Below are 22714 nucleotides of genomic sequence, written 5' to 3'. Positions count from 1 at the left end.
AAAGCCTTAACTTTTACTTTTTACTTTCTCTATACAGCCTGTTGTTTCCGTCATTCATTCATCCAGTCGTGTTCTGCCATTTTTATTATTGCAATTGAATAAATAAATCTTAAATAAGAACTAAAAAGTGCAGTTTTTTTCACTTTTATCATCAGATCTTTGACCCTTTACCTCTCAGTCCATGTTCATGTGTGTTTTTGTTGCCATGACTCAATGCGGTGATGATTAATTTCCCAGCAGGCATTCAGGATATGCTTGTTGTTTTTGTTGCATGAGTTGTTAAAAAACCCCCCAAAAAACCTTCTTATGAGAGATTCATATCTGATTTTATTGGCTTAACTTTAATGTGTGCAAACTCTCATCATCATACTTCTATTTATGCGCTGCTTAACATTTCTGCGTTTGACCTTTCCTCCGTCAGGCACAGCCAACGGAAGATACTGCTGCTCCAAGATTTATGTCAACCACCGCTGTTTCTCAGGCCCCTACCTCAACAAGGGACGCATCGCGGAGCTGCCGCAGGCCGTCGGACCAGGAAAATGCACGCTGGTCCTCAAAGAGGTGGGCTGATGTCAGAGGGAGGTGGTGAGGGAGGGAAGTGGGGGGGGAGAGATGAAGAGTAGCAGGTTTAATCAAAGAGTTACACACTTTCAAAGGGAGAGGAGGGTCGGCAGAGATTGAGAGAGGGAGGAGGTGAAAGATGGAGGGCGAGACAGCGATGTCTTGTTAACCACCTGCAGTTTCCCAGCAGTGCCTTCATTTCAATGTGAGGAGCTGTCAGTCAAGTGTGTTTACACATACACACCGTCGCTGCCGCTCAGAAAAACAGCCTCTTAATTTCTCTAGAGACTGTTTGTGTGCGTGTGTGTTTGTGCGTGCACGTATCTACGCGCCGTGTGTGTGTGTGTGTGTGTGTGTGAACATGCAGTTTCTAGCGTGATCTCTGCGTTTGTCCTTTCAGTTTTTGTTGCTCCTTCGGTTTTTCTACAGTTACTGTGATTCTTCTGGTGAATTGTTCCATTTATTTTATTATTTTTTTTAATCTTAAGCGTTGCTTTCGCCTCCAGCTCTTGAGCATGCTGATAAACGCCGCCTACAAGCCTGGACGAGTCCTGAAGGAGCTGCAGGAGCTGGAGGATCAGAGCTGGGACTGCCAAGAGGAGACCCTCAAAGCCAAGTGAGGAGACCAAAAATACAAAAAAAAAAAACATGCAGTGGAACAGATTCTTCCCCCTTTTTGATTTGCTCATTTTCTGGTTCTGAGACACATTTCTATAATTATTAAACCATAAATTTGATTCTCTATTGGCTTTCATGCCTAACATATTATAAATCATAATAAACCCTTACATCTGTCCCACAGTTAGAAATCAGTATCAGGCCTTGCAGAAGAGCCTGCTGGGTTTTTTTTTTCCCCCCCTCTCTGTCCCTGAGAGTCCATCTTGCACCCCTCTATGTTATTTTTTTTTTGTTGTTGCTGCAGTGGTTTGTGTGAGGTCTGCATTTTCTTCTGCTGCTGGCTGCACGGAGCCAAATTATTCCACAGCTTCAGGCTGCACACTCAGTGTTTTCTAATCAAAAACTCGCCCATTTTTCTGGCTTAAACGAGAAAGAATCGGCCAGTCATAAGTTCTTGTGGTTTACCTGCAGCGGCCGACGGAGCACAGCGATCACATTCATGCATGAATGTTTTGACAACTTGACAAAGGGGTTACTTTTAATTTTCTGGGGGCTCTTATTTGCCAAAAAAGCCTCTGGTGTGAACACTGTGGAAAGTAAAAGCTGTCTGTCATTATCACCGTGATGTGATCCAAGTCTAATTTAGGAGATGAATCACTTTCATTAATGTTGGTTTTGTCCTCATATTGTTATGGTTTTCTAAAAAGGTACTGAAGGAAGAAATATAACCAGATTTAACCATTTTTATCAATATTTGTAAGTTTTGTCATGATGAGGAATTTCCTTTATAGCCTACAGCAAATATTTAACCTGCATATGTCTGTGATAAGAACTGTAATAAGCCTTTTTTTTTATGGGGTCTATTATTATCTGAATTCATATTTTTCCTATAATAATTTCTTCCAATGTTTCCTGGAAAGAACTTGGTATTCATTACAGGCACCGTTTGTTTTTCCTTAAGTTTTGTAGAGTTTATAAGCTGTTGCTAATGTCCATTTAAACCCAAATTAACATTTATTCATCGTTCATTTATTATATGAAACTTAAGTCTTCACATATGTTGAACTGTTTGCTTGAACCTGCTGTTCACTGACTAGAAAAAGACTTTATTTTACATATAACTAGTGTCAAGATTCACTTCTTTCCAGGAAGCTTCACAGGGAATTTATTAGGAATGTGTGGACCCTTTTATCCAACAGAATCTAAATTTCTAAAGGTATCGCTATATTGCGTCGTTAAAACAAAAGCACACAAACATGAACTGCGGTGTGCAAAAGTTGAAAAGCAACACATGAGAACAGTTGTGCAGTGCTCACCTTTCCTAACCTTCGCTATTAAGAGAGGAGATTGCAGAATTGACCCTGCGTCACACTCTCCGCTCTCCTGGCTCGCCCTCATCAACCAGGCGATCTCACAAAAACAGCCCCACTTTCACATCATTACTGTACGGTGCAATCATCATTCATTGTTGAGTGCTTTGATGGATTACAGATCCATTGTTCTCATAAATAAAAAAGTATAATAACAGGCCGACAATGTCACGCCATCCCCAACCCTGCTCCCCTCTTTTCCCTACAGATATAAAGGGAAAACCTATCGTTCAACCATCCGTATAGTCCGCCTCGCAGACCAGATCCCGGACTTCTGCCGTAAGGTGTGCGTGAAGCTTCAGTGCTGCCCGAACCTCTTCAGCCCTGTCCTCGTTACCGACAAGTGCCCGGAGAACTGCTCCGTACAGACAAAAACCAAATACAGTGAGTCTCTGTAATTATACGCATCACTTCCTTTCACCACAGTTATGAAGAAGACTCCAAATCAAAGCCTGTGACGCGGCAGAGTGTATAATTGCCTCTGATGAGTAGCCAAGTTTTGTTTTGGGTGCATTGTTTTCAACATCTGCTGTGCGTCTGCAGCCTATTACTATGGGAAGAAGAGGAAGCTGTCCAAGCCAATGGGAGGAGAGGAGACTGCAGAGGGAGAGCTGGCCAAGCCGACGCGCCGCAGGAAGAAGAGGAAAGCTATCTTTGTGCAGAAGAAAAGGCGCTCGTCAGCTGTGGACTACACTCCTGCTGGCTCACCGCAGGTTAGACAACGCTTCATCTCTTCCCTTCCGTTTTTTTTTTTTTTTTTTTTTTGTCTTGCTTATATTGTGACAGCGGGTGTCCTGTACGCTCCTGCTCACGCAACAGGCGGATAATAAGGGTACCGTCATAATCAAATGCACAAATAACAACAAACTTGTCTCTAAATATGACAAATACAGGAAGAAGAGGAGCTTCAAAGGCAGGAAATGTAGCTCAGTGTTGCTTTTATGTTTATTCACTCATAATTTACATGCTGATCACAACCAATTTCAACAGTTTTTAATAAAAGTTTAAAAATAACTTAATATTTAAGAGCTAAAACTCAAATGTTGACATTCAAAGAACTAAAAGAAGTTCTGCTGGGTATATTTGCCATCTAGTTTAATGATTAACCAAATGCTATATATATATATTTATTATAATTCTTTCAAACATTGTCATACTTGTATTTTTCACATCTTTTTATGTGTGAATGAATTGTTTATATGCATTTTCTTTTTGCATGCTTGCTTGCTTCAAACTCTCTTTCAAGGGACAAATAAATTATAGTGAGTTTAAATATTTTGCACATTTCTCTTTACTAATAAAAAAAAAGACAGCAGAGATAAAAGATTCCTCAGGAGATCCTTTAGACTCAGATCTTAACGAATCTGGATATGAACCAACTTGGAACCGGAGCCAAATATGGACCCGGCTAGTGAAATCCAACCCTCGTTAGCAAACTAATCTAACTGCTGCCGCCTCCAGATCTTTTGCTCTCTCTGGAAACTAGAAACCCTGAAGAATCGCGGCTAACGTCACTTTCTAGCATCTTCTTCCTCCTCTACATGTGGTCAGCTCAAATGTCTCCTCCTGTGGGGAGAAAATGATGCCGACAGACCTGTCATGCGGTCCGGTTTGACCGTCATCTGGACTATTTATGTCACTCAAACGTTTCATTAAAAAAAAAAAGAAACAGTTGATTAAAATGTTTCATGTCCCGCTTGAGGTAAATGTATTTATATTTATCTTGTTTGCATGAATGATGATATTTTGCAGCTTGAATCTTGCAAAGGAATGAACAACTTTATACACCAGGAAGAGTTTTAATAATGATAAATCCACCTATGGCGAGATTTAAAGTAACAAACAAGTGAGTGCACGTCACCTCTCTGACTCTCAGCTTCTCCTCCTCCTTCAGGACAGTGACGAGGGAGAGGAGGATGAAGAGATGGCGCTGCAGTCGGGCAGCGAAGGCACCAGCTCAGAGCCGCGCGAGGACCACACCGACGCCTCCTCGGTGGAGGTGACCAGCAGCCGCCCTCGCCGTGCCGCTACGCTCCGCAGGGCCGCCAGCGCCGGCAACGCCACGAGCAGCCAGGAGGCTCCCGAGGGCCGCAGGAGGTCGACTCGCTCGCTGTCGGCTTACAACCAGAACAACAACAAGTACCAGCCGCCCAAAGGACAAGACATGCAGGTTAGACAGGTGGACTGTCATCAATTAATCAAACTTTATTTGTACGGCGCTTTTCGCACAGGTTAGTGCCATTCAAAGTGCTTCACAGATGATTGACAGGCTGATAATAAGACAGAACAAATGTAAAAAGTAAAAAAAATTGAGACTAATAAACACGAGAAATAAAATTAATGACCATGTAATAGAAATAATAATATTAATGATGTTAAAATAAAACAGAGGAGGTTCAGTCCTCACAGTAGCCAGTTAACAAACATGTTCTGTTGATGAATATATTGATAATTTGATTAGATAATTGGCGAGTCGCTCCTTTTCAGGCAACCAATCATCATTATATTAGATGGGGCGTCCTGCGGTTGTTGCTGATGGTGGAAAAACAATATCAAACAAATAGATAGTAGCCTTAAAAAAATGCTACTATCGATGCTAATCTATCATACAACAGCGGTTAGAGAAGTAGTATGTTGTCAAGATGTTGTTGTCATAGAAACAAAACACATGCGCTCCAAGCACCCTGTGTTTTTCCACCAGAGAAAAACACAACATAGACACAAACCCTAATGGGACATACAATATTTAAGTGTGTTAGTGTCTCCTCAAGACAGAGAGAAGCACATTTCATAGACGCTACAATAACTTTGGTCTTTGACTTTGCACACATGTGAGTGAGTCTGGTAATGTACAACTGACCTGTGAATAGATTAATACACTACGAGCATCAACAGGAACACCAGGTTAACTTGATAGAGGATGAATGTACTGCAGCTCCTGTACCAGCATGAATCAGCTAAGTGATGTATGAAGGAGGAGGCTCTGATTATCAACTGCTACTGAGTTATTATTCATTAACTTAGTGGGGTCTTTTGTGTGGTTGTCAGGTGGAGGAGGAGGAGGGTCAACTGGTTCTGGACAGAAACCCTCTAGAGTGGAGCGTAGATGAAGTCGTCCAGTTTATCAACTCTACTGACTGTGCGTCCCTGGCCAACATCTTCCAGGAGCAGGTAAACAAACACAAAGCTGCACCCCCCCCAAAAAAGGAGCAATTTATTTCCATGTTTATATTTTCATCTTTTTAAGTAAGAAAGTGGTGAACTGGCAGTTTCTCTGCACCTTTTTATTTATTTTACTCTCTTGAATCGTTTAACTCGTTACAACACTGAGCTAATATTTGTCTTGTAGTACAGCTCAGATGTCATGCAGGTGTTAGAGATATTTATTCAGCGGCTGTTGCAACATGTTGATTAAACATTTTACTCGCCCATAATTCTCCACTTTATATGACCAGGAGTATTTCTAAAATGTCTTTGCAACAACAATTACTGGAGAGTTTTTGGTGAAAATCGTTTAAAACCAACTTAATGAGTCTTTCACAGCGGTCAGAATGATAAATACTGAAAGTAACATGCTAGGGGTTTGTGAATGAAAATGAGTTGTTGGCCAGTTTCGTCTTTTTCTTTCTATTTTCCTCGCAGCTGTGGCCAAGAGCTTGCTCATGGGGGAATTGTTGGGTCTCTGTAAATTAAAGAGTAAAGAAGAAAAGTGTCCTGAGATGACTTTTGTTGTGATTTGGCGCTATATATAAATAAAACTGAATTGAATTAAATCTAAAGTATATCAGTAAAAAGCTTTAATTTTTTTTTTGTATGTCTTCCTGTGCAGGATATTGACGGTCAGGCGCTGCTGTTGCTGACTCTGCCCACAGTGCAGGAGTGTATGGACCTGAAGCTCGGCCCTGCCATCAAATTGTGCCACCAGATAGAGCGAGTCAAGGTTGCCTTTTACAGACAGTACGCTAACTGACCGAGGAGCAGCAACAGCGAGTCACCCACTGAACGTCCAGTGAGTCGAGAGAAATGTTGTGGTCATGCACGACTGGGAAATGTTGGATTAACTTCCTCCTGATGGAAACTTTGGACTAGTTTTGTGGAGTTGTGGGGATTTCCAAACTGCAAGAAGAAGGGATATTTTCTTGGAGCTGTTGCACTGGAAAAGCACAAACTAAGTGACAGCGGAGTAAATAATGGAGGATGTTTCCCTACAAGGAGTTGAAGGATTCATATCTTGGATACAAAAACGTCCCCGCTGCTGGCTCCGGCAGAACAAAACACATCGGAGTCGATCCATGTGGCTTTACTGATCTGTGAAGACGTTATTTTGAGAAGCTGAGGACTTGTTTCTAAAGACAATTTTGTTTGTTTCTTACTTTTCAAATTCATTTTATTTGATAGAGGAGCACTATAGCATTTAATTTAAAAATTATTGACTAGAAAAACGCTTTAAAGGGGACCTACTATGCTTTTCCTTATTTTCATCATATATATATAATGTTACAATGTCGGATGTTCATATTAAATGTGAGCAGAGTGTCAAATAATGAGGTAAATGTAAGTAGAAGTTATCCCTGAGCAAAAAGCACCGGCTTTAGACTGCTCTGAACACTCGGCTTCCAACGTTTTTTTCTACTTTCAGCCGAGTCGACGGCGGCTCGTGATGGATTTCTTTATATGATCGTCTGCTCCACGCACAGCGCGCCAGTTCACTGCTCCGCTCCGCTAACATTATGGCATTTTTCCATTGTTTTGGGAGTAGCCACACTGAGCCATGACTCCATTACACAGCACAGCAAAGTGAAAAAAAGATGTTTACCTGTTGGAGGTGTGCTGGTCGTCTGCAGCTCTTCATCAAACATCATCATCACTGTGGCTGTTTTTGCTTGCACTATTCCTCCCTGCATCATTTCTAATTATTCATTATTTCTAACCAAATTTCTTCATATCTTGTTATGTTGACCTGTCTTTAGCGCTGCTAATGAAGCTCTGATAATTCGATGAACACACAAATTCTTCAGTGACAAAGGAAATGTCAACTGGGTTTTCATCAGCAGTAACTTAACACGACTCTGATACGGCTGACCCTCGGCAGGCTTCCTGAAAGCTGGCCAATCAGAACAGAGAAGGCTCGTCAGGAGGGAGGCCTTAAAGAGACAGGAGCTAACACAGCCTGTTAGAGACAGAGGCTGAACTGAGGGGCTGCATAAAGGGCCAGTAAAAGATAAATAAGGAGTTTTTTGAAATGTAAGTCATGCAAAGCTACTCTAATTGAGTCCCAGAATAAAAATATAGAGCTGGAAATGAGCGTTATAGGTCCCCTTTAAGAGTTTACCCCCTTTTGTGTAACATAATTGGTTTCGAAAAAGCCTAATGAAAAAACATATTTAATAACCCAAGAAGTAATATATTTGGAATATTTATTGTTATCCTTATTTATGAGGAGTTATTATCTATTTGGGTGTAGAAAAAAAGAATCAAATATATCATAATATCTACATAAACTCCTGTTCCACTGAAACAAACCCTGAAAGTTATTTCACAACCAGAAACCAGAAACCGCATTAGTTTAGACTTACACTTCAGTTTGTGTCTGTAGGGGACAAAATAACACCTTCTGAAATAATTTAAACCCAGTTTTACTCTCTTCTCATTGTTACAATCACATGAAAACAATCATGTAAGCTATTCTGTGTCCATCTATGCAAATGTGTTGCAAATATTTTTGATAAGTAAGAAAATAAATTTCTATTGATTTTTATCAGTTTGTTTTGAATTTTCTTCCACAGTTTTTCTTGTTGCTACTACTACAACTGCCAGCTGTTTTTATCAGCGTGATGTATTGTACTTGCAAAACTGAAAACCAGTCAGCCAACTGTTGTGGAAATAGATTATATGAGTTTAGAATATGTACAGCGTTGATGATTGGAGTAAAGGTTTAGAAACACCAAGCTCAGCACAGCAGGGAGGGATGATAATAACTTCCCTCTGTGGGAACTTAGACTCAGAGCCTTAAAGGTGGATGCTAGGCTTTTGTAATGCTATTAATGAACTGCAGCAGTAGCAGGAAGTGAGGAGTATGTGACTGCCTGAACTAGCTTGCGGGCTTCACTTCATTAGTTTTGAACAACAGATAAATATAGATAATCTCACTTAAGCAAAAGTCCAGAAGACAATCCTGTTTTATATTTCTGATAACAGTTTCAATGAGTAATTTATGATGATTTAATAATTAATGTGTCTATGTGGAGTGCCTCTTTATTAGCTGTGAGTTAAGTTATATTTTATAACATTACAAAATCAAAACTGTCTTGATACATTATAAAGTATTTTTTGACAAAAAATCCTTGAGTCAAGGTAGACTTACTAGCTTTATCAGAAGCTTTTCACAGTCTTCACATTTAAAATGAATCTATATAAATTTTAAATGTAAAAAAAAGTTCTTCATTTCTCATAAAAAACAAAACTTATATTTCCTAGCAATAAAAACAGAGTATCAATGTGCCGTTTCCAGATGTGACGGCACATCTGTGACGAGCAGCGAGGTGTGTGAGAACAAAAGTTCCATCGTAAAAGCAGCGACATAAGTGAAACACTCGACAGGCAGTTATGAGTCACTACACAGCAGCCATAAAACAACAAGAAGAAGGAAAGTGACTGACTGACCACAATTCACATGTTGTGGGGAAATACAACAGCTACTATCAAAATGCTAGTGAGTGCTCCTTGAATTAAGAACTTTTTTTTTTGTCAAACTCCTTTTTCCAAGGTTAAAATCAATTCAACAATAGATTTTCTTATATAAAATTTGTAAAACACAACCTGCTGTAGTGCAATTGACAAACTTCTGCTGGTTTGTTCATTGCAAGATTGATCAATTAGGTTGTCCTGTTAAAAAAAATCCAGTCCAACCTGCTGTGTATTGCGTATGCATCAAGGATGGAGCACACAGCACATGGTCACTTCATCATATGCCCAGAAACTAACCAGTACTCCTATATTGGAATACTACCTGGCTCTCCCAATGTTATTTGGGACAAGGCGCTATGTGAGCTTCTTATAGCTCTGTTTGACACACAGGGCCACAAAATGAGCTTGTGATGCAGAGCCTGCTGTAGTTGATACTGTGTTTATAAATGTGCAACTAATCAGACCAGATCAGACTTATCAACACACAGTGAATTCAGGGTTTTTGGGGGTAGATACCTGGTTTACCACGCTGGAGATATATCCTTGTTTATCATTAATGACCAATAACTCATTGAAATGAACAGAAACAAAGAACTAACTAAGGTTCTAACTAATGAATTGCTAGTTTTACCTGTTTTGCATCCCCTAAAGTTGCCACAAAATAATGTTTTTTAATTGCTTAGCAATGTTTTTGGTTATTTTTCTGTTCACAGAGACACTAAATGATGGTTTTATCTATTATAAATATAGTGTGTTACTGACATAATCATACATATTTAAGCTACTCATTAATTTCACATGAACACAAATCTGGGTTAGCATTAACCCATTCATAAAGGACTTACAAACATAATTATTTGAGATATTACTACAACTACTTCAAGCTAACAACCCTTCTGGTGAGAAAGTATCTTCATCAGCTCCTCATATGTGAAGCCACAGTTGTTTCAGAGACGATTAAGGGTTAACAGATGCTCGCTCATGCATGGTGAGATATAGGAAGTCAGACGTGACTGTGGTTAACAGAACAAACACACAGTAATGCAGAAAGTCACACTTAAAGAGGAACCACACTCCTCTCTGCTCTTCTGTTGAAACAATTTCACACACTTGATTCACTTAACTTGCACTGTTCAGAAGAGGCAACTGAGTTATGCGATTACCTTTTACTTCAAGAAAGGATCGAGTAAAATGCATTTGATTAAAAGCTATTTTTAATTACATAAGAAAAAAACATATACTGTAAAACTCCAGTGTTCATATTGTAATTAACAATCATTATTTGTTAAAAAGTGGTACAGTATGTAGGTGAAGTTTCTGAGCTCTGAAAAGTCACGATAAAATACAATTCTTTTTCACGATGTGAACAAAAACAGAATAATTACAGGATGCCAAATATTGTAAATTATGATGGTTTATAAAATGACTTTTTTCTGCAGTGACAAACAGACGGCGTTGACAGACACAAATGTATTCCACAAAAAAACCAAACAGCGCAATTACACGTGAAATAAGCCAGGCTGTCTCAAAACAAAGAAAAGGAAAAATACCACTAAGTGTGCAAACAAAAGCTGTAATTTTATCTTTCTTCCATGAATTAAAATATCCTTTTCAGACAGTGGGCGTCAATGCCAGAGCTCTGAAAGCCTTCTCTACAGACAGGGAATAAAACTACAGTCCTTCATTCAAAAGCTGTTTACAAATCGAGTTTCTTTAACCTTTATTGATACAGGGTTGGTTGGCTGAGTAGAAATACTCTTTAACAGCAACACCCTGTTAAATAAACAGCTTGATGTAACATGACCAGACACAAACAGAGCTGAATAATAAAAAGGAAAGCAGGATCGGTTACAGCGGTTACAGGCAGGTGTGAGCTGATACCTGATAACTTGACACTACTGATTATTACATCATATATCATAATCCCATTGAAAACACTGGAGCAATGACTCACAGTCTAGTTACTAGCCTTTTCTGGATCTTTCATTGTCAGTCACTGTCTGCATCAGCAGAAGTTTCTATAGTGGCCTGTAGATTGAAAGCTCTGGAAAAAGCTGATACTTAGAGTAGACATTGAGGCAATAATCACGCATAATTCCCTAAATTAGTTTGAGATTCCTAAAGCATCGATAGGTCTTGGTATTATTTAAAATTCTTTGACACCAGTGTTGATTTGGTGTAAATACAAAAACTTTATATGTTTCGAAGTAAAGTGTAAAATAAACACTTTTTTCTACAAAACCAAAGAAGACAAACCACTTACCTATCAAATGTCTTATCATAAGAGGCCATACAACATCTTGGTGTAAATGTGGTATGTGGCATTAGTTCATGCTATATACTTCCCTATAAATAAACATCAAATAAAAACTAAAATAAAATCAATCAGGAACCACGTAATCAATGACTAATTAATGTGATTGTAACCCCGCGTGGCAGTTTTTAATGAAGAAACCGAAGAATCCTGCGCTGTCGATCACTTTTACTCACTTTATTAACAACGTTTCAGTCTGCAGACTTTCATCAGATCAAATCTACACAATCAAACAGCACTGGAGCCAAAACAACAAACAAGTACGGTAACACTTTATTTTTACAGGTCCCTTAGTTCTCTACTCATTTTCTCAGTAATTTCCTTTAAATAGTTGCTATGTAAATTTAGGACATTTCTTTAGAAGAGTTGTGAAATGTCATAGTATACAGGAAACGGAGCCATTCTAAAGAAAGAACCACATATGCTAATGCATAGATTGACATAAAACTACACATCGAAATGTTTTTTTTCTGTCAGTTAAAGTTATTAAGATGTTTTGAAAATTAATAACCATGTATGAGCCCAAATATAATGAGTGGTTATCATCTGTACCAAATTGCACCACCCCCAATTTTTGGGAAAATGTCCTAAAAAATTAACTGGTAAATTTTCCAGCAAATTAGTATAAAATTAACAGACCTGCAAAATAAAGCATTACCACAAGTACCAAAAGCAAACTTCCAGTCAGATTTCTCATCTTGTTATCAAGTCTTTGCTTTTCTTACAGTGAAACATTCTTGATCCTACATACCTGTCTGATGTCCAAGAACTTTATTGTAATTGTTTCCAGCTTTCAGCACTGTACAGTTTCTGATCAATGTAAGGCTCCATACCCTCCCCTAAAAGCATCAGCTGTTCATTAGAGTGAGAGGCCAGAGTTCAGGAGATACTAAGATACAAGATGACATACTGTATAAGACGTCAATGTAAGGCTTTATAGATACAGAAATATTGATTCTCTTTAGAACAATTATTTGCAGAATGGTGGTATAGAAAGATAGGACACATGGGGGAAGAGAGAGAAAGAGGAATGCTTGCAAACAAAGCCAAAACTGAACAAGGGATATTGCAGCTACAACACATGGTATACACATTAGACCAGTGGCATCCAACCATGTTGACTTAAAGTAGGTCTACGATATTCTACATACGCCTTATTGTCTACAAATCCCATGAAAAAACCAACAATGTGTAAGTCCTATGCTGTCTGTAGCTCTGGTTCCTAGTGAATATGCAAATCTTTACTATATATATAGATAAAACAGCTGGGCACTGTAGTTTTTATCAGACGTTACCCAAACAGGTGAAAATAGTGCTTTTGTTGGGGACTATTTCCAGCGGTGGATCAATACACATTTGGTGCTCCAGTGAGTATTTAAAGCAGCAGAATGGTGTGTGTGGGGTTGACACAAAATAAACTAGTGTGTGTGTTCATTATAATGAAGGAAACATGTGGCTCATTGATGTGTTCTTTATATTTTTTGAACAGTGGAGCTCTACAGCACAAAAGAACAAGACATAACTGGCTTTTAATGGGATTTGTTGACAATAAGAAAAATATGGAATATCGCCAGACTTATCCTTTAAAACAAAGAAACGACCCTCATCACATCATCATAATGTAACACGACCAGGCACAAACAGATCTGAATAATAAAAAGCAAAGCAGGATCGATTACAGCCGTTACGGGCAGGTGTGAGGTGATACCTGATTAATGGTGATGAAGTTACAGAGGAGTTTATTTTTTAACTTTCAGGTGACACTATAGATTGTTCCATGAGATCAGTGTACTAACAATAAAATAAGACCTACCTAAAACATTGGACTAAATAATTTTGACTCATAGTCAAGAACTTGATGTCAAGTTGGAACGTTTTAACTGGTTGATGTTGAAACTCTCAGGAAAATAGTAACAGAAGCCCTCCACATGTTCCCTTGACCCAATTCCTATTTCCCTTTTTAAAACTATCTTTAACTCTGTATTTGAAGACATCTTTGCCACAGTAAATCACTCCCTACAGCCTGGTGTCTTCCCCATTGATTTTAAAAAGAAAGGGAACCTGGATATTTTAACACCCAGCAATTTTGGGTCTCACTTCTCCAATTTTTAAGCAGAAAGTTTGGAGAAACTAGTTTTAAATCAGCTAAGTACCCTTTTTAATATCAAACACTAGATTAGAAATGTTTCAATCAGGTTTTAGGACACATCACCACACAGAGACATAACCCTGCTAAAGGTAGTGAATGACATCAGAACAAATCTCGACAGCAACAAGTCTTCAGTTGTGGTTCTGCCTTTGACACTGTGGACCACCAGATGTAGACAGATTAAGTGAGCGTGTTGGCCTGTCTGGAATTGTTTTAACTGGTTTACCTCTTCTCTTTGCGTAAGAAAATGCTTTGTTTCTATAGGTGACCACTCCTCCAAACACTAAGAGGTTACCTGAGAGGAAAATTATTGTATGAATATGTATAAATCTCTACAGTAATAACAGTCATAAAAACCATGTTTGTGCATCTGAAAGAGACCCAAAGAACACCTGTTCATGCTGAAGCATATCCTGCCGTGTCTGTATGCGTAAAACCACGCTTAGAGTAGTCACAACAACTCCTGGAGGTTGGTATGAAAGAGATAAATGAGTATTCACTCCACTCTTCGAGGCACACTCCTCTGCAGCAGCATGTATGTCTGTTTTAAGTATGAGTGAGTCACGCTCTGAGCATTAAAGAAAGTGTGACCATACTGTTTTGAGAAATAGTTTTTTTTTCCTCACTGAAGTCAAGCTCAAGAGGTGAAATGCCCTGACAGAACTACAAGGATCAATTTTAGGACTGTTACTTTTTAATCTGTACACCTGGGCCGTGTCCAGCGTCTCTCTCCACAGCTATGCTGATGACACTCAGCTCTATGTGGCCGTGTCTCCTGATGACACTGGGCTGATTGACTCACCTTTTAACTGGATGTCACAGAAATGTTTACATCTCAACTAAAATAAATCATTGGTTCAAAGGCTCAGAGAGAGAAACTGGCCCCCAAACTAAACACATTGGGACTCAACCAAAGCCAAGAAGCAAGAAATCTAGGAGCAAATTTTGCCTCAGATTTTGGTTTCAAGGCCAGTGTCTCAAAAACAGTATTTTATCATTTGAAGAACATCTCAGAAATGCAGCCTTTTCTCTCTCTGAGCAACACAAAGAGACTGATGCACACTTTTATAACTAGCAGGCTGGACGACTGTAATCAGCTACAATTGATAAAGAATTGTGCTGCATGAGTGCTGACTAAGACCAGCACACATTACGCCTATTTCAAAGTCTTTCCACCAGTAAGCCGTTAGTTTTCGTTTTGATTTTAAAATTCTTTTATGAGGCACTACATTGTCTTGCATGAGACTACTTCTCAGAAATGCGTTTGGTTCATGAATCAGGAAGGCCCCTAAGATCCTCTGGTTCTTCTCTTTTAGCTGTTCCACAAAGCAGAACAAAAACCTTCACTGACGCTGCTTTCAGCCGTTACGCTCCAAGCCGCTGGAACAACCTTCAGAGGATCTGAATGTAAACTAAAAACCCATCTGTTTAGTCTGGCTTTTATGTAGTGACTTATAATTTTATAACCTCTTATATATTATCATCATTATTATCCATTTTATTCTATTTAATTTAGTAACATGTTACTGTTTTATTATAATCTATTTATTATTATTTTGTTGTTTTTATTGCTTGTATTATCCTTTATCAATTATCTTTTATTATCTTAAAGGTCCAGTGCGTAGAATTTAGTGGCATCCAGCGGAAAGGACTTGGTAGCAATGGAATATAACGTTCATTAGTATGTTTTAATCAGTGTTTAATCACCTAAAAATAAGAATCATTGTGTTTTCGTTACCTTAGAATGAGTCCTTCATATCTACAGAGCGAGCAGGTCCTCTTCCACAGAGGCTGCCATGTTGCATCACCATGTTTCTACGGTTGCCCTGAACAGGCAAACCAAACGCTGGCTTTGGAGAGGGCCTTTCGTGTATTTCGCGAGTTTGTTTGTAATCTGCCACCTCACCGCTAGATGCTGCTAAATCTTACACACTGACCCTTTAACTACCCATCTTTTATTGTTGTGCTATTCAATTAACTCTTTTGCTTTTTAATTATTTTGGTGCACATTAGTCTCTAAATATATTTTTAGCATCCCACTGTTTTGACAATTGCTTGTGAAGCATTTTGAACTGCATTTGATTTGTTTGAGAGGTGCTGAATAAATAAAGTTTGATTGATTGATTGATTGTCTACTTACTTACTGGAGCTTTCATTGTCATTCATTGTCTGCATCAGCAAAAGAAGCATCTGCAGTGGCCTGTAGATTGAAAGCTCTGGAAAAAATCTAACAAATAGACATTGAGTTAATTATTGATTCAATAATTGAGTCACTGTGTGTACGGCGGCTGTAATAGTTGTAACGATGGAGTTATCATTCCCTTCATAAACAGCCTAATTTGAATAATTTCAAAGGTCTGATGAGGTAAAACCATTCAGCATTTTTGCAAGAAAAGTCCAAAATAATCAGAATTTTGTGGAGCAGAAATACATATTTTATTACATCTCGTTCTAGACCACTAAGCCTAATAAATGAACATAAAGCAGATTATATCTACAGGTACATCTTACTGACATCTAAGCTAAAATTTTAGGAGTGATCACAGGGGGAAAGTATTAAAAAAAGGACATAATGGTGGGGAATCAGACTTTACTTTATCAAAAAGAAACTGAAATAGAAAACACTGTCAGCAGCAACATAAAGAGTCCGCACAACACGTGAGATGACAGAACCATTAGGAAGGCGTTTTATTGGCAGAACATTTCCTTGGTGGCAAAATAAACACAATTACCCTCATATGTGTGGTGATGATGACTGTTTCATGTAGCAACATAATTAGAGGTAATGCAGTCACGCATGCAGCACATGACCTGATGTGCTGATTCATTTGTCGCTGTTTTCTGCGTAAGTAGAAGGAAATTCATAAAGGCGGTGATTCACATTCAGAGTGTATTCAGCAGCGAGAGGCGTCGTGCCTCACCAGCTCTCTGTACGGGTGCAGCTGAATTAATTTAATAGCTTTCTCTCTCTCTCTCTCATACACACACACACACACTAGAGCGCTTCCCCAACTCTGACACTTTGTATTGAGTCACTCTGAAAAGCTGCTACCTTATACTGTTGCCTGGCAACCTCATATCAAACGTCCGCTTTGCATGATTTTCCTCCCCTGTTGTATGTGAATACAAACTAAGTCATGACAGCAGAGGAGTAAACAGACGTTTTATTCAGAGGGAAGCCCTGAATGAGAGCAGACAGGGAGTTCATGTTTCATATTCAGCTGCTGTGGTTTCAAATAGTTTCAGTTAAAGGTTGGCGACAGATGTAACGGTTCACCAATATTGACAGAAGATCAGATATCTTGTCAGTCGTGTTGTCTGACTCCGGCTGATCAAAGCTCTTCTTTGTCTTTGTTAAAGTAGCGATCCATCACTCGTGCACACTTCAGCAGATATTGAGAATCTATCTTTGATTTTGAAGCTTTTTTTTTTTTTTTTTTTTTTTTTTTTTCCTGTGGGAGCCAACAGACAATCAGACAGCTTGACATCATGTCTACATGTTTCTAATATTCAAGTGTTGGAGTGGTTCTACAAAAAAAAAAGCATAATTTATTGATAAAATTCATGTTTTCAGTAGAGTATAAATCCACAGAGTTCCTTGTTTGCAGTCAAGTCAAGTCAAATTTATTTGTACAGGCCAATATCACGAGTCACAAAGTCGCCTCAGGGAGCTTTACAATCTCTACTACATACATCATCTTCTGTCCTTGGACCCTCGATTCGAATGAGGAAAAACTTGCCCAAAAAGAAAAAAAGCTCCTTTAATGGGTAAAAAAAATGGAAGAAACCTCAGGAAGAGCAACAGAGGAGTGATCCCTCTTCAATATACAGAAAGATGGAAAAATTCTTGACATCAAAGAGCACTTTTGTCCACCAAGACTCTTTGTTTACCAAAGGCGCACTCCAGATTTTTCCCTCTCTCACGTTTACAGTGTTTGACTAAAACTTTCTTTAAATATGATGAAGTTATGTCTTTAAACTATACTTGTCAACCATTAAATTCATATTTTTGTGGGAAACAATCAGGCAGCTTTAGTATTTCATTACTGTAGAGTGATTATATAAAAGTATCATTTATTCCAATAGTCAAATTCCCTTTTACATTCTTTGAATATGATTATTTTACACCTTTTAACTTTACTTTTTCACCTCAAACTGATGATTTTTATTCTTTCTATTGGAAACCAGCCAATCAGACAGCGTGATATCATGTTCAAATATTTCTAATATTCCAGTATTTCCATTAGATTGTTCATATTAGATGATAAACAAGCCTGAACTGTGTGATGCTTGAAGAAAAAAAAAAAGCATCACCTTCTTTGTTGCACTATGAATTCAGGCCAGTGTAATATCCTGGTTCACCACAGACCGGAGCGGGTCATGCTGCGACTCAACTGGTCATGCTGGTAAAAACAAATATAAATATTATTCAGGTACTCTTGTGCAGAGCGAGGAGGAAAAGTAAATTACAAGCCTTTATTTAGTCAGGCTTAACGGTTTAAAGTATCAACTGGTTTCAACCTCTCAGAGCCTTCATCATGAGGGTGGAAATAATAAAAACAGGTTTGTTATATAGACTAAACACCAGGAGTAAACATTAGTCTATCACATAATGAAATGACCAAGAAATACAAAGAAAACAACACTTCCAAGCTTTTCTCCAGAGCTTTCAACCATGATGTTCCTCTTCAGTAGATGGAGATGCAAACTCATCTATTTATTTATTTATTGTTTATTTGTATGGGTATATATTGTATGTATAGTTTGTGATGCCCGGCCCTAGATGGGCCTTAAAAACAGCACATAACATACAAACGACAAGCACCCGATCACTCACTTACCACATGACTGAACTTTCTCTAAACTGTTTCAGTTTGACTTTAAAATGTTTGAGTTCAGTGGGTGACGAGTTCCACATATTGATCATCCAAACAGAAAAAGTCGTCATCCGTCCAAACGAGGATTTACAAAAAAGGCACCTCATGATTCCCAGTAGACTCGCCTCGTGTTTCCGAGATTCACGTCACCATCAAAAAGCACCTTTAGTTCAGGTTTGTCTATTATTGTCTAAAGATGTGATGTAGTTTTCACGGATATATACGATTCCTTTAAAATAAGACCTCAATCTAATCACCAACTACTAAAATCAGACACCGATCTCTCCCAGAATGCAATGCTGTCAGAGGACATGTTGAACTTTTATTTGTTTATTGATTTATTTTGGGTGTGTGGTATGTTTTTTTTTTGTTGTTTTTTTTTTCTTGACTGGAAAAATCTATCTCTCCCTCCTCCTACATACCGAAGCCACAGCTGAATGGAACAAGCTTGTGCCGCCTCTCTGTGGGCTGTCAAGAGTCACTGGGTAATGTAGGAAATCACATCGTCTCATGTGCTGCGGAGTGGTTATACAAAAAAAAAAAAAAAGTACCATTGATTCCACTGGCAAAATTAACGCTTACTTGTTATTTTATGCCTTTAAATCTGCCGTTTTTCACCACAAACTCACGATATCTCAAGAATCCGAGAGTGGACTTCTGCTTTAAAAATATCAAATAAACTAAACTTTCTTGTTAAGACGAGCTGCCATCAGGTCATTAACCTGGAGCGGCTCAGTGAAGAGCTTCAAGGGCTCTGCTGCGGGTGAGTCTGAGAGGAAAAAAGTAGGAGGCAGAGGTTGAAGAAGGAGAGGAGGAGGAGTGCAACGGAGGACGAGTGAGGGGGAGGGAAAAAAAACAACTTGAGGTCTGGTGGTTGGAAAGGAGAGCGATACAGAAAATGTTTAGACGGATGCATCAGTTTGTAGATACAAAACGACGTGGAAGATGATGATGCCCTTTTTATTTATAAAAAAAAAAAAAAAAAAATCTGATTTGGTCACGGAAAGAAACACTTATTCCATTAGACTGCATTCAATGCTTTTAAATAACACATAGGAACATTTTCAGGCACATGTGGGTGTAAAAATGTCTGCCATTCTAACCATAGAATTTGCATGAGATGAGGTGATAAAACTCAAAAATGTGAACCCTAAAAAAAAAAAAAAAAAAAAAAGTTTATAACACATTTTTATATGCAAATCTAATAAACTGTTTTATTGAATCTGAATGAAGTCAGTCTCCGTCTGTCGGCCCACAACTTTGGTCAAAACCGAATGTATTGCCATGAAAATTTGTACACATAATCCCCGGACTTTTCCTCCAGTGCTACAAATAATCCACACATACAAGTCAAACCGGATGACATACTGCTATAATATTTACATCAGAAACCTACCAGCACATTTGTATTTCTGTTAGTGCACATTAATCAACATTAAAATGTAAATGTGAACTCTTGCCACAATGTTGAAAACTGACCTCTTTTATCTACGTGAGCTCACCAGTAAATCCACTGATATGTGTTTAAAAAAACCTGTTCAAATCTATTAAAGCTGCAGAAGATACTCGCTACTAAAACCACACAGGACAACACACTCACTGCTCAACAGTTTAACCCCTCCGCTCTAAATCAGATTGGATGGTATGGTATTCAACTGCGGGTAACCATAGCAACAATACTTCTATGCTTCATACTACATTATCACATAACTCAGTGGTCGGACTAACCAAAGCATGTGTTAAACTGACTAGGGATTTATTTTAAAAACAGTTTAAGGGTCGAGGATGTTTTACAGATAAGAAGCCCTTTGAGGCACATTTGGATTTTCTGATTTTAGTATATTTTTGATATTTTATTAATGGTTGTTAAGTTATTCATAAAACAAAAATGCTAAACATTTGCTGTTTCCAGCTTCTCAAATATGAGGATTTGCTGCTTTTCTCTGTTTTTTTTTATATATTGTTGTGAACTGAATGTCTGTTAGGTTATTCATTGTTGGTCAGATATAAAAAACAATGTCAAGATTCACTATTTTTTGACAATTTAAAGACTATTTTCATGGCATTTTTTGACTTTATTTGACAGTTGGAAGTGCAAAGAGAGACAGGAAAAACATCTTAACCAGTAAGCTACGATTGTTTGTCTATAAATTGCCGACTATAAATTGATAATGACAATAATTGTCAGTTGCAGCCCCGACCTTTAATAAATATAATAAGTTTCTTTAGTCTTCTATGACAGTAAACTGAATATCTCTGGGATGTGGACTGTTGGCTGAGACAAAAGAAGACATTTGAGGACGTCACCTTGGGCTCTAGGAAACAGACATTTCGACATTTTATAGACCAAACGACTCATTAAGAAAAATAGTTGACAGATTACTTGATAATGACAATAATTGTCACTTGCAGCCCCAATCTTTATAGAATATAATGTCACAATAATTCACACTCCATTAATTTCTAATCATGCATCACTGCTCCTGGTTAAAACCTGAGGCGGAGGGAGGTTACTTCCACAGTACTCGGAGATGATAAAAACCTGTTATACCTGCTAAAACCTGTTACAACTTATTACAATCTAAACAGCCCCGAGTATCAAGAGTCAAATCACACAAGACCTGCGACAATTACACAATCAAAATCTCATTAAAATGGGTTAAAGGATCCATAGAATACAATAGAAACCCACATTATAGTAGTTAGTTATCAATCATTATTTACATCAAATCATTTATTCAATCAGGAAAATAAAGTTGAGGTCAATCATGACTGACAACACAGAATAAAAAAAAAGGTTTATAGATGTTTAAAAAGAGGGTGCAACCAAGCAGCAACTATCATGACTTGAGGCTGAAACTGATGCAGAAGTACCTTAAAGTGCCACAGACGGCCTCTAGATGCTCCGACTGACTCCCGTTCAAAATGCTTCAACTTCTCTCCGGAAACAGAGTCAATAATTTGTTTCAACAAGTCATTACGGTCTCAATCTCTAAATTCAGACCCTCTAATAAGTGTGCTGGTGGACATTTTGGAAATTATTGTTCTGTTAATAAGATTTGAAGACTTATCTAGCTTATCTAGACTTATGTAGCTCTCCCCAACGACTCACAATGAGCCGGACTGTTGTTGCAATATTGTTGGTTTGCATTGAAGCCGGTTTGCAGAGTTACAGCAGATAGTCGACGCCATCTTTTACCGCTTGGAGCCAAGACCTTTTAAATAAGGAGTGCTGGGTATTGCCTTTCACGCTCGGAGCGAAGCTAATTTAGCGATTGAGACCGTATTGACTCGTTGAAACAAATGATTGACTCGGTATTTCAAGAGAGAAGTTGAGGATTGTTGAACGGGAGTCACACGGAGCAGCTAGCAGCCGTCGGTGGCGTTGCACTTCAAGGTACTTACACTTCAACCTCAAGCTGCTCCTTGCTTCAAAACAGCTCTAATGCAAACCAGTGGTTGACATCACACTGTCCTTACACCCACACTGGGTTACGACACGTTCACACAAATAAATCAAATTTGTATCAACTCAGGACACAACCAGATAAAACACAATTTGCACCCAAAACCCCATTGCATGACAGGAGACAGCTGGATGAAGGTAATTTAACTGTGAGTGTGTGTGTGTGAGAGTGTGAGAGTTTAGGTATGTGTGGATGTGGGGGAAGGCGAGGTGTATGGTTAACCATAGACTGAGCTCTCTCTGTCTGTTTCACACACTCATACACACAAACCATCTCTTGCATTGCACTGCAGACTTGAAATCTAGGTCATGGTAACGCACACACACACACACACACACGCAGTGTTTAAAGGCTCGGCAGTGAAAGAGAGAGAGAGAGAGAGAGAGAACAATCAGATGTGATGAAGATAAGGCTCGATCTGTCAGCTCACCACTGCACTACTTTACTAAACCTTTAAAGGAGAAATTCTCTCAAAACACCGTTGGGTTACGTCGGTGTTTCAGCAGTTTCGCAGTCTCTTACGAGTGATTTTTTTTTTTTTTTTTGATGAGGTGTTGCGATTTTTTTCTCTTGTTGTACACAGTTTCTTTCATGCCTTTCAGCACAAGCCAGAAAAAAGTGTGAATTTGTTGCAGTCAGCTTCGGGTTAGAGGTGTGAGCAGAGAGACGTT

At 38.5% G+C, this 22714-nt stretch overlaps 1 protein-coding gene and 1 long non-coding RNA gene across 8 annotated transcripts in view; one reads left to right on the top strand and one right to left on the bottom strand.

The window, feature by feature from the left end:
* The window catches only part of sfmbt2 (Scm like with four mbt domains 2), a 54627-nt gene extending 47650 nt beyond the window's left edge, over positions 1 to 6977 (top strand). For both annotated transcript variants that reach the window (XM_042403231.1, XM_042403230.1), the window contains 7 exons: positions 422 to 561; positions 1068 to 1177; positions 2758 to 2933; positions 3093 to 3262; positions 4444 to 4719; positions 5598 to 5720; positions 6379 to 6977. In XM_042403231.1, the coding sequence (XP_042259165.1) occupies positions 422 to 561; positions 1068 to 1177; positions 2758 to 2933; positions 3093 to 3262; positions 4444 to 4719; positions 5598 to 5720; positions 6379 to 6519 (1136 nt within the window). In that variant the 3' untranslated portion in view covers positions 6520 to 6977. The remainder of the gene's footprint in view (positions 1 to 421; positions 562 to 1067; positions 1178 to 2757; positions 2934 to 3092; positions 3263 to 4443; positions 4720 to 5597; positions 5721 to 6378) is intronic.
* Positions 1 to 22714, bottom strand: part of LOC121890729 — an 85481-nt gene that overhangs the window by 30070 nt on the left and 32697 nt on the right. The window contains exon 3 of one of the 6 annotated variants that reach the window (XR_006093899.1): positions 490 to 566. The exons of the other annotated variants lie outside the window; for them this stretch is intronic. This is a non-coding gene — a long non-coding RNA (uncharacterized LOC121890729). The remainder of the gene's footprint in view (positions 1 to 489; positions 567 to 22714) is intronic. 6 annotated transcript variants of the gene reach the window in all.

Source organism: Thunnus maccoyii, chromosome 23 (assembly GCF_910596095.1).
Source record: "Thunnus maccoyii chromosome 23, fThuMac1.1, whole genome shotgun sequence".
Lineage (NCBI taxonomy): Eukaryota > Metazoa > Chordata > Actinopteri > Scombriformes > Scombridae > Thunnus > Thunnus maccoyii.
Note: the sequence above shows the minus strand (reverse complement) of the source record. Positions and strands in the feature narration are given on the sequence as shown.